The sequence below is a fragment of the Hypomesus nipponensis genome, chromosome 6 (assembly GCF_054491055.1).
Source record: "Hypomesus nipponensis isolate SF chromosome 6, ASM5449105v1, whole genome shotgun sequence".
In the NCBI taxonomy this organism is placed as follows: Eukaryota; Metazoa; Chordata; class Actinopteri; order Osmeriformes; family Osmeridae; genus Hypomesus; species Hypomesus nipponensis.
Genome location: NC_140366.1, coordinates 18,620,963 through 18,639,038, shown reverse-complemented (window position 1 = coordinate 18,639,038; position 18,076 = coordinate 18,620,963). Strand labels below are relative to the sequence as shown.

Below are 18,076 nucleotides of genomic sequence, written 5' to 3'. Positions count from 1 at the left end.
AATATGCTTCCTCTAACGAACAAACCAGAAGAACCACGGAGGCCAGAAGAGATGTTTTGAGATTCGGATCACTTTGTTCTCATTTGACAGCTACAGTGTAAATTCACACATGCCTTGATGTATCTGTCACAACAGGATGAGATGACCGAGACAGGTTTTATTGAAGTGAAGCTGGGCCAGTTTCTAGTGATCATACGCGTATGTAGTTGCGTGAAACTGAATTCCATAGCGTTTCCTGGAGTTGTCCTCCAAGGCACTGGACTAATGAAGCGGTGCTGATCGAGAGGGTCATGACCTCTTACCTTAGACATCCAAAGTGGTATTAATCTGACCAGTATCTTACCTAAACATTCATCTCCATATTTGCACTCACTTTGTAGAAAGAAAACTGTACGAAATTACAAGTTGCTCAGATTGTTAAGGATGTACCAAACATAAACAATTTAATTCCTTTAATCTTCCACTGGCTGTCCTCCAGACTTTCAGTATGACTGGTGGTATGCAGTGAATCATCTACAGTACATAATTCCTACTGAAGTGCAGGGAAAGGCTTTAAAACAGATAACTATCACAGCTGCAATGGCAAAGTTTTAGAAACAATTTCTGAGCATTATTCAGTTTGATTTCAATTCAAATTGTCAATTGAAACAGTCTGTATGTAGCCGGTGTGTGGTGAAACTCACTTCTCAAGTATGTAATAGGCCACCCGCACCAGCTAATGGCTAGCTTTTCATTGGCGTAGTTGGTAGTGGTGGCGCTTGGGGAGTCAGAGGTGGTGAGTTCGACTCCCCGTGGGAGCGGACGGTTGCCTGTATACCTCTGACGGAACTTGTAAGACCACGTCTGTTACATGTAAAAACAGCCATCTGCTATGATAGTTTCTCTATGGACACGAGAAAAACATACAATCTTTCATCACCCATGGACCCGATACAGGGGCCATAACAAAACCAAATCAGTCCTGCAAACCAATCCTACCCTACTGTGTATATCAAAATACCCAAACATTTCCTTCTCTCCATTTTAGATGGCAGGAAGATTAGCAGGCTGACAGTACAGCAGGGATTAGCAGTGACTGAGTAGTCATGGAGGCCACTTCTTCACAGGAAAAACCCATGGAAGGAGGCCAAATTTGTCAACTAAAAACCCCACTATGTTCTATTATTCCATTTATTTTGCCTCTGAGACAGGATTCCACCAGACTTCATAAAATAAATATTGAATAAATTGAGGTGTAATCTTAGTAAATCCATCATGACTCCTTTTGTTTGGATCCCAACTGATGATGCTTCATTTCTGTCCTTTCTGAAAGGTCGGAGTTTGGTAATGTATTTTTAATGACATCATTAATTGGTCTTTACACATATTTATACTTTTCACTATGCCAATTGTTTGCATCTACACTAAGCCATTATCTTCATATAAGAAGTACTGGACATTAGTAGAACATACAGTGTACTGTCTACTAAATGAATGGTAGCTTAAACATTGTTGAAAAAACACATATTGGAGACAAAGAATTTCTATAGAGATTGTATTATATTTCCAAAAATATATGTACAGTCTATTACAAAGGGTACAAAGCAAAAAGGAAATGTCTATTTAACAAGAAATCTTCTAAGTAAATTATTTTTCAGTTCTGCTGTTGGGGAAAGTACTCATGACCAGTGAATATTTTTTTATATTCTCATCACAGAAAAATAAATAATAAATTGACAATTCATATTACTGTACATTAAATCTAAAGACGAAAAAATAACAAAAAATTAAGGAAATCGATTCTAGATGGAAAACCTATTTGCTGTCTTTGGTCCTAAATGAGAAATTATGTACAACTGAAATCTGTGTGACAAGAATCATCTGCAAGTGAGATAGAAAAATATAGTGCATTTTAATGTATTCAGAGCTCACTACAGAGTAATGTGTGTGTAAAAAACAACAATTTAAATAAAATGTACAAGTTTTACAATTAGAACATATACAAAGTTTCCCTCGGATCGCTGATCTTTCTGACACAATCAACAATGCTGAACTCTTTGGAATCATCCACCCCCTTTAAAAAGGGGTGTCCACAATTTTCAGCTGTTTGTCAAAGAAAGGTTTGAAAATAAGAATTTGCTATTAATTCTGAATTCAATCAATCAGCCACACAAGTCTGTTTAAACAATGCTGAAACATAACTTCTCTGAATGTTTCTGTTCAGAAAAACCTAAACAGTAAGTGAGCTGAAGCAAACAGGACAGCGAGAGGACCGCTCCAGCAAAGGTTAAAGATGATTTATTTGACGGATCGATTGTATTCAGGCCTTAATCTCAATTTGGCTCAAATTGCTGTCTCTACAGGACCCCTAGACAAGGAGAGGGGGGGGGCATCCATGCTCTAGACGTGAGGGCCACCAGGGGCCTTCTGTTTGAGATCAGAGCAGGGGAGCATGGAGAGAGGACGGAGTGCTGCCTGTGAACTGGAGGGTTTTGTGCTGACTGAATGCCTTTACGTTAGTATTCAATTCAAAGGCTTGGCCTGGACCCAACTGCTGAGCTTGGCTGTGTGGATAAAGAGCGGGTCTGTGACAAGGCCCGAAGCCGGCATGGTCTGATTCCCGGGTACCTCCACAAGGGACAATCCCTTTGGACTGGGCACAATGGAAATAAATCTAGGAAAGAAAAGGCAAAGTCGCTAATGGTTTTACAAATGCTGAAACTCAGCGACTGAGTGGCGGAGCTCAGTTTAGATTTTTTCTGACGGCCAATCTGTGTTCAGGGACATATGTCAGAGGTGTTCTAAAATGAAAGACAGAAAAAGTTTCATATTCGATAATCTAAATCGTTGTTCAGTCCACAGGAGCATAGACAGCCCCATTTGTAACATAGACTGTCTTCTCATATTCATACCAGATTAAAACTTCTCAATAGCATTGTGAACAGCACAACTTTGTTTTTACAAGTGCAGTTAAAAAACAATTACATTTCAACGACTTTCAATGGGAAAAGAAACAAGTGAACCCTCCATCAGAGAATACGTTGCTGAAGACATATTCGAGTAACATTCATTTGTTTTAAAAATAAAAGATTCTGAATGGCACCTTCAGATTGGCTTATAGCACATCTTAGTAGAGCCCATTCCTTATCTCTGTGCCCTTATTACCATACGATGGGGCAGGGAAGGAGAAAAGAAACTCTTTTATGCATCTTACAGGACATCACACACATGCCTGTGGAGCTTGAGCAAAGGCAAATGACTAGACTAAGTGGGCTTCTGTCCTGGCCAAGGCAGGGTCAGTACTATGTGTGATTTCACAGCAGTCTTTTGAAACAGAACATTTCTGATTCGAGATACATCAATGATGGAACGGGGCCATTTCGCTCAATACGTACAGTGGAAACCCAGTCCAATAGGGTTCAGGCCTGAACATTTGGTGTTATAAAATGTAGAAGATGATGAGCTATATGTTACCTCTACGTCACTTTAAATGGCACCTCCTCGGTTATTGCAGTCACGTGTTTTAAACGTGTGTAGCCTATGATATAGCCATTAAGTCATTAGACTTCCATGGCAGAGTATATCGTTTCACGGAAGGCATGGTTACGCTATAATTTGATGACACGCTTGCCCATGTATACCAATATATGCAACAAGTAATGAGGCAATCTTCAGTAGAGGAGTGCAAGTTTCTTTGCCATGGGGAATATTATTTTCCAAACCCTTTCTGCAACTCAATTGAGTGTCTGCAAAACATAGCACCTTGAAATCTCAGAGGAGGACCTTTGTTTCCTGGGGTAATTATTGCTCTGTTTGTCAATCATCTACACTACAATGACTGTGTCAATTGTGGCACTCAACTCTAAGTGAGCATGCACTTGATTTTGTCTTTTCAAGTTTAGGATGAAAGGATAATACAGATAAAAGAGGGACATCTCCTGTCAATCCTGAATACAAGACCTCTGTCTGAGGACTCGACCGCAGAAAGCATTGCCATTGAAGTGCCTAAAATAGTAGCAATACATTACTCTAACACATTTTAAGGCAGTATTACAACTAGAACACGTTTCATTGATTCACCCAACTCTAGTCACGACTCAATTACGAAACAAATACTGTTTGTTGCAACAAAAAGTATCTAAAGGCACTACAATGGCAAAACTATTTGTGGTGGATCAAGACATCCCTAGTTTTACAATCTTTCAATAGTGCTACCTATCAAATGAGAAGATAACAAAAGTTTAAAAGGAAAAACATTTGAGAAAACCGTAAGTCCAAACAGTGAGTAGTGAACACTAATGTAAATAAAATTGCCCTTTTCTGCTTTTCATACAAGTTTGATCAATCTAAAACAGCCTCCTTGGTACTATTTTTAAATTCCTACAATCAAATTTCAAATGTTATGATTTATAATAACATGAGAAAGCAGGAAAAGCCTACAGCAAACCACTCCTGTAAGCTTAAAATAACTGAATACTTTGTCTGATGCAACTCATCTGAGGCACAGGACGACCCTTTTTCACTTCAAAAACACAGGAAGAAAAACACAACTCACTGCAAACAGTTAAAACAGCCAGGAGTGTCTCAAGACAAACTGGTTGAAGTACCTCTAAATCTTCAGCAAACAAGTTCAGACACCACGCTCCTTGTCTCGCTCCTCTGAAAAAGAGTGTTTACCCTGTTGTAAAGTCCAAATAGGAAAAATAATAGTAAAGAAAATATTGATGGATTACTGTACGTGCCACATCATACCACTTCAGATGACACAAAATAAACAAACTAGAAAATAACAAAATACTGAAACCACCGCAAGGGGAAAATTGTTAGTTTTTTTTTTTTTTTTTTTTTTTAATCCATCGACGGTGTGCAACTAAATCATTCACAAAGATAAAACAACAAGGTAATAAGAATTCAACTCCTTTCCAACGTGTCATTTCCATTTGATATGTGGTCGAGAGTTCCGAAGAGCTTTCACGAATCGTCCAGGTAGTATGGCCCTTTCTCTCTCTCATTAGCACCCACTTTAAACAGGAACTACAATTCTTTGCCAGGGAACAGGGGAATGATTTCAATCCGGACATCCGGAAGATTCAGACACAGGAGTCTTTTTGACCTTCGATGATGACCCTAGTTCCGGCCCTAGCGCTGCTATAGATAGCTCTGTTGCCCAGTCCACCGTGGGCCATGAAGTCTGTCACACCTGGATGCCCGTGCCGTGAAGATGCAACACCTGGGCTCTCATAGTCTGTATGCTGCTCATGATCTTCTTTTGATGACCCACTAAAGTGATCCCCAAACTCATCACATCCCTGCAAGACAAGACAACCACTCATAAATCACAGCTCCGGACCTTGCAGAGGTGAAAACAAACTTGATTTACAGGCTCAGGTATTTCATTAACGAAAAGAAAGAAAATAAAAGTGTGGAAAGTGGAAATCTATAAAAAAAAAAAAAAAACTGTGAGACAGGCTTGTTCATGAATCACAAAGATGAAATTTAAATTCTGTCTTGCAGTAGTGTCAGAGGGAACAAAATTAATTACAACTCTAAAAAGTTCTGTGCTACGGTATGTGGCTTTGAGCCGAGCAGCTCTGAAGACCAGCAGTGACCACTTCCATACAAGAGTCTCCTTACTCAATAGACATCCTGGCCACAGACTCCAGCGAGCCGTAGCCTGCCGCTGTGAAGTTGTCTCTGTATCTGTCCATCTTGATGGCTTCCAACCAGTCCCCTACAGAGCGGAATGAGGTGAAGTCTGGTGTACTCTGGTCCAACAGTGGACTGATCGGTCTGGGGTATGTGCAAGAGGAGAGTTAACATTGCTTAGCGTGAAAGGCAAACACATTCGACAACTAACACAATAAAGATACAAACTCACATTCAGTAGACACCCGAAAGCACTGGAAATTGCATGACGGAACAAACTAGCCAAATTCAAATGTCAATCCGTTTGTGATTTAAATGCAAAAACAGCAGTTTGTCTTTTTATTTTGGCTTGTATTTTTCACAAAGCAACGATCAAAAAGCTCAATATGCGATGAATGAGAATCTGTCTTCAAATCGCACAAATGGTCTCTTGAAATGGAACTGCTGCTTAACCATTTTTGGGTTATATTCTCAATCTCACCAAGAGGAGATTGTGTTCCAACTGTAAATAGATTTCATTTGACAAATGTCACAGTGGGGTCCTGAGTTCCCACAGCACTTGAAAGTCCCAGGAACTCATTATAGGGATTGATTTAAAAGGCCTGATATTGACCATAAAGCCATGAAAGCTGCTTTGGCTTATTGATTCTTTGGGATTTATCTTTCATCTGCGAACTCCCGTGAATAAATCAACCAGTGGATGCTTCGGATTGTCCACTAATGCAGTTAAATAAAATTGAGTAATATATAAAACAAAGCATAATTCAAAGTTTTATCACGGTGAAATCTAATTCAAGAGGGTTAGAACGTATTTGTGTCTCCTTGTGGTTTGTAAGTTTCTAACGAGGCGAGCCTTCCTTACCTCGTACAGGTTCCTACTGGGGTTTTCAAGGTATTGGGGTTACGAATCATCTTATCCAGGATGCCCACTATTTGATCAAATTTAGGTCGATCAGCTCTGTCTTTCTGCCAGCAGTCCAGCATCAGCTGGTGTAGACCAGGAGGACAATCCATAGGGGCAGGAAGGCGATAGCCTTCTTCTATGGCTTTTATAACCTACAGAAGACAGAGAAACAGCCATTACTGACACAAGTCACAGATCATTGACATTTATCCTTTAATAAATATGTCTATAAACAATCTCTAACAGTACGTCGTCATGAAAGTTTGCTACAGAAGATGTGGTGTTTTGCTTTGACAATAACAGCAAGACTAAAAGAAAGTGAGACTGGCCAAGAGTAGATTTTTTGACCTGTCTCAGCAAAAAGAAACCAAAGTTGCCGTGTCACTTCTGCAGTATGTTTACGGGATTTTGGAGACACCTTTAATGTTTTGCAGCAAGTGACATAACAGTGTGAGTTGAGTCTATGTAACATATCAGTTGACGGTCTAGGCTCCCTGTAGATCTATTCTCTCTCATCCTGTCAACTTCTTCGTTCGCAAGACTGGGGTTTTGAAAACATCACAACAAGGTATATTTATTTTCATTGAGTGCAGGATTGAGTACCATGTATTAAACTGATATTAGTGTTGTTTACCCATGAAACCAACCATGTCATGTTTACATGTCTTAACTCAACATTCCGCTGTATTTACATAAATGTATTGAACAACAAAACAAAAACGAATTTGCATATCATGAAATATCAATTTGCATTACTAAATGCAAACTATTAAACACTGGGTTTATTAAAAATCTATCTTGTGGGAACATAAGTGGCTATGGACACATTTGATTTGACTCCTCCTTTCGTTCTGGGGGTTGTTTATTCATCTGGTATTCCTGTCAGGCCCATTCCACCAGGCTGACTTGTGGAGAGACAAGTGTCAAAACACTGAAACTGTTTTGAGGAAATGTAAATATTGTTCTCCTGCATCCCTGGAGGAGCTGTTTGCCAACATCTTGACAGGACACAAAATTCTCAAGACACTGATGTCTGTCAAATAGCAGAGAGCCCAAACAATCTACTGTATGCAACTTAAATCCCCAATCATCTGGATTAGCATTGCTGACGGTTCAATCAGCAGGCTTCTGGTTGGAAGAGAATTGGCAGAGAATTATAATCATGATTAGTTCCTCTGCTGAGAAGAGAGCTGTGGGTTCCTTTGTGGATATTATGCTGTTTTATATAACTCTTAATTTCACTACAGGATAAAACTAACGTTGGTGCATCTGTGGTTAAAGGACTAGCAAACAGTGGCGGATAAAGCTTTTAACTTCCTGCATTTAAATATTTTTGTTTTTGGTCTCCACTCCTTTTGAAACTGTAAGAGTAACAATGTTGTTATTTATTTGTGGGTGATTGATACTTAGAGTGGATGCAAATAGCTTTTAAAGTAATGGATATTGGAATGACAAAACTGTTTACATATTATTAAATTTACACTAACTCCATTTTGTATTCCAAGTATATGGTTTTCTATTATTATATAGGAACTTTATGAATGTCAATCCTTCATAGTATAATAATGATACCACAACCATAGTAACGCAGATGCACATCTTAATGTTAATTATTTGATTTTCAACCAAATCCTTAAGTCTTCTGATAATTCTGAGTTAAATAGTAGCAATAAGGGACTGGACAATCAGGTGACTGTGTAATATTGTAAACAGTGAGGCAGCAACTCACATCTTGATTGGACATGTCCCAGTAAGGCCGTTCTCCATAGGACATGACTTCCCACATGACAATGCCATAACTCCACACATCACTTGCGGAAGTGAATTTGCGATACTGGATGGCTTCCGTTGCAGTCCATCGGACTGGAATTTTTCCGCCCTGTTCAGTAAAACGCAGGTCAGTGGCGGGAGTAAAGATCAAATTCATTATATCCTGCATCTTCCCCTAAAACATCAATTGAAAAGAGTTACCATATTGCACACGAGGTCAGCATAAAGTTACAAAACAGTGGCAGAGGAAACCGCTTGCTTAGCATATTGAATGGGGCCGGGCATGCATGAGCATGCAACCATATTTCCGCTCCACTACGAGTGTGGTTGGAGTTGAGTATTCCCGGGCAGGTCTGGGTGTCTGGGCAGAGGGAGAAGCGGCAGGTTTAATGGACTCACCGTCGTCGTGTAGACAGCCTCGGCATCGTCGTCGATCACTCTTGACAGACCGAAGTCAGACACTTTACATACGAGGTTGCTGTTGACGAGGATGTTTCGAGCAGCCAAATCTCGATGGACGTATCCCATGTCTGAGAGGTACCGCATCCCTGCCGCTATGCCGCGCAGCATGCCAACCAACTGGATGACTGTGAACTGACCGTCGTGTTTCTGTACAACGCACAGAACACAAACCAGGTCAGCAGGTGATGGCTCTGTACAGTCAAATGAACTACAGAGAGCTGATGGCAAACGCAGCAAACTTTCCATTAAATACAGCTTGTGTGATATAAAAGGTTAAAGGAGAAGTAATGTCATGATGTGTGTCTGGAAACACTTGACGAGCAAGTACTTACCCTGAGGAAGCCATCTAACGAGCCATTCTCCATGTATTCAATCACAATCATGACTGGTTTCCCTGAAAAAAGGTTGACAAGTCCTATTCATTCACACAAATATAGCTTTCGAGTGTTGTGTTACGTTTCCTACTAAATATCCAGTAGGTACTTTTTGTCCCTTGGTATTTTCGGCACTTTGTTTCATTGGTTTATAATTGAGTGTTAACATCTGCTCCTTATATTACTGCATCTAAAAAGAAGAAAGCTTGACTAATTAGGCGCGATTGTTTTCAGTGACATCCGTTCCGCTTCGTTAATGTTTACATTCTATAGCATTTTTTCTTTTTTTAGCTTAATGTATTTTACGTAATTGCATGAAAATAAAATATTTTTCCACAACATAACATTTAAATAGAAGGGCAAACAGCTAAAACAAGGGCCAAATAAATATTCACGCAACCTTAGCGTGTGCGCTGCTTCTCCTGGCTGCTCGGAGGAGCTGCAGTCCTTACCTCTGGTGACCACTCCTTCCAGATGGACCACGTTGGGATGGTCAAACTGACCCATGATGCTGGCCTCGCACAGGAAGTCCCTCCGTTGTTTGTCCGTGTAGCCTACTTTCAGGGTTTTAATGGCCACCGACACGTCCCTTTTCCCCGGCAGCTTCAAGCGGCCGCTGCACACCTCTCCAAACTCTCCTGCGGGATATGGGAGCAGCCGTGAGCGAGAGACGAGGGGAAATGATGACACTTCCTCTTTGACAAACTGCTTTGTGTATTTTCAGACAAAACAGCTACGCTGTAGGAGAATACAAATTGGAGTATGACATCTTGCTTTACTCAAGGGAGTGTAACAGAGACCTATAAAAGACATGCTGGAGATGTATGGATACTGTAATTGACCGAATCTTTAAAACCCTCGTGGCAGCAATTTATCAGTCAAGGCCATTTGTGCTTGGCCGTCTTCAAAAATGTAGCCCACCCATTAATGGCAATGAACTTTTCCCCCTTTCGCACTATCAATATACAGAGTGGAAAATCGTGTCCCCATTCAAGGTGTAAATATTCAGCTGTCATTGTGATATATGAGAGCGGGGTGGGACTAAGCTGAGAGCTGTGAGACATGGTTAAGCTCACCTGCTCCAATAACTCGCTCAATCTTAATGCAGGACGCATCCAGCTCCTTGGCAAATTGATGGACAGCCCTGTTCGGGTCCTCGTAGGTTTCAGGGTCAATGTATGTTTTGGTGCCTGGAAATTTAACTGTAGAAGGGTAAGAGGATTACTGTTACGATTTAATATGCATACAGTGCACAAAGTCCCTGACAGTCTCTCCATTACCAAAAGCGATGATTCAGAAAGAATTACTAAACAGCCTGCGGAAAGAAGGCACAGGTGGCCAAAAGGTCTTCCTAGAAAAAAAAAACCCTAAACCACCATTTGTTTTTTTTCCTGTCTTCTGCTTGAATAAAAATGAAAATTGTATTGCTATTACCATTATTTCTCTTACTGACATTATATATATATATATATATATATTTTTTTTTTAAACAAAAGATTTGAAATGACCGAAAAGGGATTTTATGGTTGTCAGCCATCCTGAGTGATTTTTAGCGACATAATTCTGTAAACCCCAGCCACTAAATTGAAAACTGTGTTAAAAATACGTAACATTAGTGATAAGGAATTGCAAAGCAGTTATTCACCTTTACCATTTCATACAATATCACAGCTTGATGAATATGAAGAGGTCTACTATAACATATTCAGTCACAGAATGATAAAGGAATACCTCATAAATATGCGGGCATATACTCTGTAAATAGGGGGTGTAAAAAAACATTTAGCTGACGACAGATTGAAAAGGCCACCGTCTGAAAAACGAGTGAGAGGTTCTAACCAAAACCAAAACACCACAGGACTAATAAATAGAATTCTGTGTGTAGATCAGTGCATTCTGTTAACCTCATTAGTGCATATCAAATTCCACAAATGACAACATTACCTGTCATCTTTAATACCACAAGCTATTTAATAAGATGCAGGAGTATAAGACCATAACGTACTGGATACAACCTCAAATGAAACCAACTGACACTCTACAATGCCATTATTAAATTACACATCAGCTCCAGGCATGATAATGCCTGACAAAAAAAACTAATATCCTCTTTCTCTATCCTCAAAAAGGCATGTTGGCCTATCCAGAAACAGAAGCACAAATGCTTTGTGCTTCAGCACAAGGCGAAGGCCGTTGATATTTCCCTCCCCTCCTCCTATAATTGCTTCGTCCATCCAAGCTGTCACTGGATCTGATAGGAGACGTCTTATCGTGACTTCCTGTGCTACACGGTGGACAAAGTGGGTCTACATCATGAAGGTACACGCTATCTGGCTGCTGTCACCTGGCCCAGGCTCGTCAGTTAATACCGCAGAGCCGGTCCCTCCATTAGGGCCCACACCAGCCGCCTTGTTTTGGGCATGACGAGTCGAGCACTCCAGCGCTCGATCAGTCAGATACTTAGCAGAGGCAAACCTGAGCTCTCCAACCCTGCCCCCCCCCCCCTCTACCACTGCATCATGTGACACCCTGACCCTTTGTTTCCATATCAGCAGTTTGCCTACAGCAAAGATCATTACGGCTTCACTTGGGAGCCTGTTTGCAGCTGTATCTCCAGGGGCATCATTAGGGGCAGTGTATGACTGAGAGAGAATAGTCTCTTCTTGGTAAAGGAGCCTGCAAGGGGACCATGGGGTGGAGTGAACTGTGTACATCTCTACTTACAGCATCACCAGGAGCCTCTCCCTCCCAAAAAAAGTGCCCGTTTTTACATTTTTAATGAAGACTTTCACTTTCAGCTGAGCCCTACAAACTTTCACCGCCAGATCTCCAATTCATGTGTTTTGTAGTTTGAGGATTTCATGTCCTCAGCTACACAGACGTGTGTATCAAATCCCAAACAGATGTTGCTTGATTGCCCCCACGTTCAAATCAACTAAAAGTGGGATGAAAACGCAAGGCTCGCAGTAGAGTTCTCTTGTCTGGACACGCATCCTGTGGTGCATGCGGTAATTGAGACGTGTTTAAGTGTGTGTGTGTGTGTGTGTGTGTGTGAGCTGATGAAAGCAAGCACTCACATTGGAAGTACAGCTCCTCATCCCCCTCTTGATCTGCTTTGCTGTAGCCACAGTGCCTTGACAAGCAGAGGAAGAAGAGCAGAGTCAACCGATTGTGTCGAAGAGATAGACTGTATTATACAGGGATCCTAGTATAGCTAACGCTGTGCATGACAAGTCTGTACAGATAACCTGCTGAGAGGAGGGAGCGGGGTGGGACCAAGCCCTGCCCTGGCACCAGACACCCTGCTTACTGCTCTTTAACTCAAGTACTCTCCTCTGATATCACTAGCTAACCTCTCAAGTAAGAAAAGGGTTGAACAATGTGGCTATCCCAAACATCTTTTAATATTAAACTAGTCATATTAACTGGTAATATGGTGATATTAACATGTCGTTAATATTAAGTTACCCAGATGGAAGCACAGTAAATTACAGAGATATTTGTCAAAAGAAAACGAGGTAGCGAGAGCAGGAGAAGGACATGCAGGGAGTCAAATGGATATGTGACATCATACGTGCATGTGCACTCTGCATTTCTTTACACGACTAGAACCCACTGTAGGGCATGCAATGATGAACATGCTATCCATGCTGATGAGGGCTCTGTCCATCAGTGAATGCTTTCAATGGTTCCTGCCATACAGTAGGGCTCAGGGAGGAGATGGCAAAAAAGTCAAAGCTATACTTCACCCAGCCATGAGTATCACACACACACCCAACCCCCGCCCCCCCCCCACACACACACATACACACACACACACACAGCATTCCAAACCTTTTATTTTGGAGTACTTTTGCCCCGTAATGGTTCCGTTGCGAAAAAAATAAATACAATCACGCCCCGAAAAAAAGCTATAGTTATAGTTTCTAGAAAATGATGCATCACAATCCATTAGCACAGCATGCCACAGATGATAGGTGCGTGTGCGGACTCCACTGCTATGGAAGCCCATGAGTGACAGAAAGGCTAATTGACAAGCAGAGACTCACAGGAGCGGAGAGTCAATGGGGCCCGCGAGAGCGTACCTTCTCCCAATGATGAAGCCAAACACCATGAACACCAGGATGATGGTCCCTGCCACAGCCACCACCGCAATGATGATGACGGGGTTCTGCTCGCTGGAGACCGTCGCGGCTGAAAAAGGACACACACACACACACGCACACGGAGAAACAAAGGCACACAGTGTGAACTAGAGCACATCTACCCTGCAAATCTATAGGAAAACGACAGAGCCAATGAGGAAAGGGGGGCCTAATCACCCCCCCTCCCTCACGTCTTCCGAGAGATGAGGAGGGCTGGAGCTATTTCGGGGCCATCTGCATTCACACTGCTCTACTGTTTCAGAAAGTGGGCTTAATAGTCCCAGATGGAGGCTTGGGTGCCCTTCATATGAAACAATGACACATTCAGGTTGGACTGTTTCCCGTTCAGAAAGCTTACAGTGGTAGGCTGTTTGAATTGACAAACCGACAATAGCTCAAAGAAAACGGCTCCAGTAGCACTTTGTACTGTCAGCCCGTGACGGACTGGAGAATTCTTGCATTTTTTAAATGTGTCTGCGCTGTATAAATATACAGGAGAGGAGGGCAATGATTTCTGAGTCTTGACACTTCAGGAGAGAACAGTACAACTTGACTTTAAAAAGTATCGATGAATACAGCTGTGTGTAAGTACCTAGCTGTGTGTGACTATTTCTGTCATGTCGAGTGTGTGTGTGTTGGTGTGTGTGTGTGTGTGTGTAGGTGTGTGTTTGTGTGTGTGTGTGTGTGTGTGTACCTGTGGCCTCCTCCTTGGTGGTAATCTCAAGCCGGGGCCCATATGTTCCGTATCCTGCTGCGGTGAAGGCCCTGATCTGGAACACGTAGGACGTGCTGGGCTTCAGGTTGTTCACCGTGGCCGACGTCAACTTGGACTTCACCGTTGAGTAGATCCGGTCCTTCTGTTCCTGTGGAGGTGGACACGAGATTGTTTGATCTAAAACACCTCAGCTTTGAGTTATAGTCCTTGACAAGATACCACTTTTTTTCCCCTTTTCATTCAGGCTCCAATAACAATGTGACCTTGATTTATTATTAAACAAAGAAAATATGAGTCTGTTTAACTCCTGGGTAAGGAGGAGGGCACTGTCTATACAGACTCCCTTTTACCGGACGGAATGCTGGAGAATAAACACGGCTACCCTGTGCTCAGAAACCCCTTCAGATGTAGACTGCATGTACTATGTATTTTGTTGTTGATCTGTAAATGATTTGCCCAGCGAAAATGCCCAAATGGAATGCCAAAACCTGTTAGGAGTGAAGTCATGCTTGTTTCCAATTTTACAGCTGGCCAGACTACAGCCTGAGTACGTGACAGAGCAGACTGATTCCTGGGTGGCTGAAGGGTCCTGACCAGCAGGCCTCACACCAGGGCGCTTCTACCCTGCCTTTGATTTCTTGTGTTCAATCTATCAGCCGTACTCCCTCATCAGTTCTGAGTTAGAACACACGGGAGGGGGGGGGTGTAGTATATTATATATGAGGGGTGCAGGAGATGCAATAACAGATTGTTCACTCTGGCAGGGCAGCTACGGTGCTAGGCTGCAGTGTGTGTGTGTGTGTGTGTGTGTGTGTGTGTGTGTGTGAGTGTGTGGGTGGCTGTGACAGACCACGGAATGATTAAAATCTTATGAGCATCTCATTCATTATTGCAATTAATTTGCGGAATCTCGCCGATTCCACTCACGAAGGCTTACTGATATGATGTAGAAGGAAGTGTAGGCAAAGTGAATGCAGAGAGGTCCAGGACACAGGGAGAGACAGGGACAAGGAGAGAGAAAGCGAGAGAGAGAAAGAGCAGGAGGAACAGAAGATAAAGAGAAAGTCAAAAGTTGTCTGTTCTAAGATATTCAGGGATGAAAGGAACAACACACAATTCCCTCTCTCGCTCTTCTCTCGCTCTTCACTCGCTCTTCTCTCGCTCTTCACTCGCTCTCTCTCCTGCTGCCTCTCTTTGACGTTGATGTATTCTGCCTTGCGTGTATCACACACTCACTTTCTCATAGTACTTGATCTCGTATTCGGTGATGACGCCGTTGGGCTGTTCCGGCTCCTGCCAGGACAGCTGGATGCTCCGCTGCTGCACGCGCTCCTTGATGACTTGGCTGACTTGAGACGGAGCTGTGTGAACAAGACACGTCAATAAGATTTGGGGGAGAACCCTCACACACACACACATATACACACACACATATACACACACACATGTACACACACACATATACACACACACACATATACACACACACACATACACACACACACACACACATATACACACACACACACATATATACACACACACATATACACACACACACATATACACACACACACACATATATACACACACACATATACACACACACATATACACACACACATCCCCATCCAATCAGCTCCTCTCTAATCCCTGCTCTTCCAGGGCAGACAGACAACACTCCGACACTGATGAATATTCACACGGCCTCTCCTAAATGTTTACTTCATAATGGAAATTTCAATTACAGTGCAAACAGCAGAAGATAGCATTATCCCAGCCTGTGTAAAACTGCAACATGTGGGTTATGAATGACAATTAAGTTAAATGAATTCTAGAAACACCGGTGGAACAGACAGGCACTTATCATGACAGAGGCAGTCAGAAGCTTTTAGAGACATGGACCTATAACCTTGCGGTAGCACTAAGCACAGTGGACACCTGTTGACCTTCGCATAAATGAAAACTTGTATTTCTTTTTTTCTAACATCACCTTAATGTCTAGCAGTAGGCATAAAGTGCTGTTGAAGACTAATGTAATGCACTTTCTGACTAAATGCTTATCTTCAGAACTTACAAGAGAAAAGGTCCCTAAACTAAACGCAAAAGGTGAGGGTGAAAGCATGTATTTTTTATTAATTTATTTATCAATGAGCAAAGATAATCTGAAGACATCAAACTTGATTCATTGGGCAGATGAGTCAGTCATGCATTGCTGACGCTAGATGATTGGTTCGTGCTACGCTGAGACATCCAGTCTCAACCACAGATCCAGCCCACAAGTCATGCCGAAAGATCTGTTGGCCTCGCAATGAAAGACGTTCAGAGAACCACAAATTATGACCTTCTCTTCGACATAACTACAAAAAGAAAATAACAAAAAAAGGACAACGCTCCTAATATCAGCAAGGGAAACAGTACACTATTATTAAGAAGATTTCGAGAAAGAGGGGGGAAATTCCCTAAAGGGGTGAAAATAAAATCCTTTAATTTCCGTGGTGAGGTTGGACCTCAAATGGGATGAAGAGCTAAAGTCTGTGTGTCATGCTCAGTGACCTAGGGTTAGCCGGATGCCATACCACGGGATGACCCCAGATTTGTTTTGAAATGACCTGGTACTAATCAGGCCCCCAGGATTAGAACCTCATTAGGCATCATGTGCATTCCTGACAGTGATGCACACGACAGCGGACTCCGAAGCTCCTGTCAGCAGACCACATTTTGACAGGTCCGACATAATCCACCCAAAACAAACCAACAATGTATCCCTTTCAGAGTGGAGAGTCAGTTAAACTGACGATTAGGTTTTCTACCCCCCAGTCACAACAAGCAGTTACAGCAGCTTAACAGAGTCAAACTTTGAAGCTTATTTTCCGCCGCTCATCCAGAGACTGGCCCTCAGAGGACCAACTGGCCCTCGGAGGACCAACTGGCCCTCCGTTTCCTGACCCAGAGCCTCTGGTTCACCACCACCTTGAGACGTCTCCAGCCACTGCTCCACTGCTCCACTGCTCCACTGCTCCACTGCACCACTGCACCACTGCACCTGTCTGATCTGGCATTTGTTTCTGCCTCCCTCACAATCCTTCGTATACAAGTGTCAATTATCCTCCAAGGGTTTCCGCCATGGATGTGGTTAGATGCAATTTGAAGTGGCATTTGTACAGCTGAAAACCCTTGTACCACAGTAATTGGATCTTTTTACCCTTTACTGTTGGTCACTTGGCAACATTAACTGTTTGTTTAGGGGGTGAGCAACTCCTTTTGAGATCTCTGTCTTGGTGTGAGCTCGGATACAGTTGCTACAGGACTAAGAGCACAGGACTGCTACAGGACTAAGAGCACAGGCCTGCTACAGGACTAAGAGCACAGGACTGCTACAGGACTAAGAGCACAGGACTGCTACAGGACTAAGAGCACAGGACTGCTACAGGACTAAGAGCACAGGACTGCTACAGGACTAAGAGCACAGGACTGCTACAGGACTAAGAGCACAGGACTGCTACAGGACTAAGAGCACAGGACTGCTACAGGACTAAGAGCACAGGACTGCTACAGGACTAAGAGCACAGGACTGCTACAGGACTAAGAGCACAGGCCTGCTACAGGACTAAGAGCACAGGACTGCTACAGGACTAAGAGCACAGGACTGCTACAGGACTAAGAGCACAGGACTGCTACAGGACTAAGAGCACAGGACTGCTACAGGACTAAGAGCACAGGACTGCTACAGGACTAAGAGCACAGGACTGCTACAGGACTAAGAGCACAGGACTGCTACAGGACTAAGAGCACAGGACTGCTACAGGACTAAGAGCACAGGACTGCTACAGGACTAAGAGCACAGGACTGCTACAGGACTAAGAGCACAGGACTGCTACAGGACTAAGAGCACAGGAGTGCTACAGGACTGGAGCGAGCGATCAAAGCGAGGTGTTTCCATGCCGAGACACTCGTACACATCACCGGAGAAGGACGCAGACTGTGTAATAATATCTGCAGGCCCGCCCTCCCCCTACCCTCCCATACCCCGGGCCTCTGCTGCCAATTGTGACTCAGCCAACCACCACCCCACCTCGCC

The 18,076-nt window shown here is 42.8% G+C and overlaps 1 protein-coding gene across 3 annotated transcripts in view; it reads right to left on the bottom strand.

The window, feature by feature from the left end:
* Positions 1-1,518: 1,518 nt before the first annotated feature.
* Positions 1,519-18,076, bottom strand: part of epha7 (eph receptor A7) — a 56,050-nt gene continuing 39,492 nt past the window's right edge. Inside the window, exons 6-17 of one of the 3 annotated variants that reach the window (XM_084699345.1) lie at positions 15,232-15,356; positions 13,975-14,143; positions 13,221-13,329; positions 12,213-12,268; positions 10,212-10,337; positions 9,588-9,773; positions 9,094-9,155; positions 8,699-8,908; positions 8,259-8,474; positions 6,488-6,681; positions 5,614-5,769; positions 1,519-5,288 (exon numbers count right to left, since the gene is read on the bottom strand). In XM_084699345.1, coding sequence (XP_084555471.1) covers positions 5,174-5,288; positions 5,614-5,769; positions 6,488-6,681; positions 8,259-8,474; positions 8,699-8,908; positions 9,094-9,155; positions 9,588-9,773; positions 10,212-10,337; positions 12,213-12,268; positions 13,221-13,329; positions 13,975-14,143; positions 15,232-15,356 — 1,724 coding nt within the window. In that variant the 3' untranslated portion in view covers positions 1,519-5,173. Of the gene's footprint in view, positions 5,289-5,613; positions 5,770-6,487; positions 6,682-8,258; positions 8,475-8,505; positions 8,909-9,093; positions 9,156-9,587; positions 9,774-10,211; positions 10,338-12,212; positions 12,269-13,220; positions 13,330-13,974; positions 14,144-15,231; positions 15,357-18,076 lie in introns of those variants that run through there. The other 2 variants (XM_084699343.1, XM_084699344.1) reach the window with 2 other exon arrangements.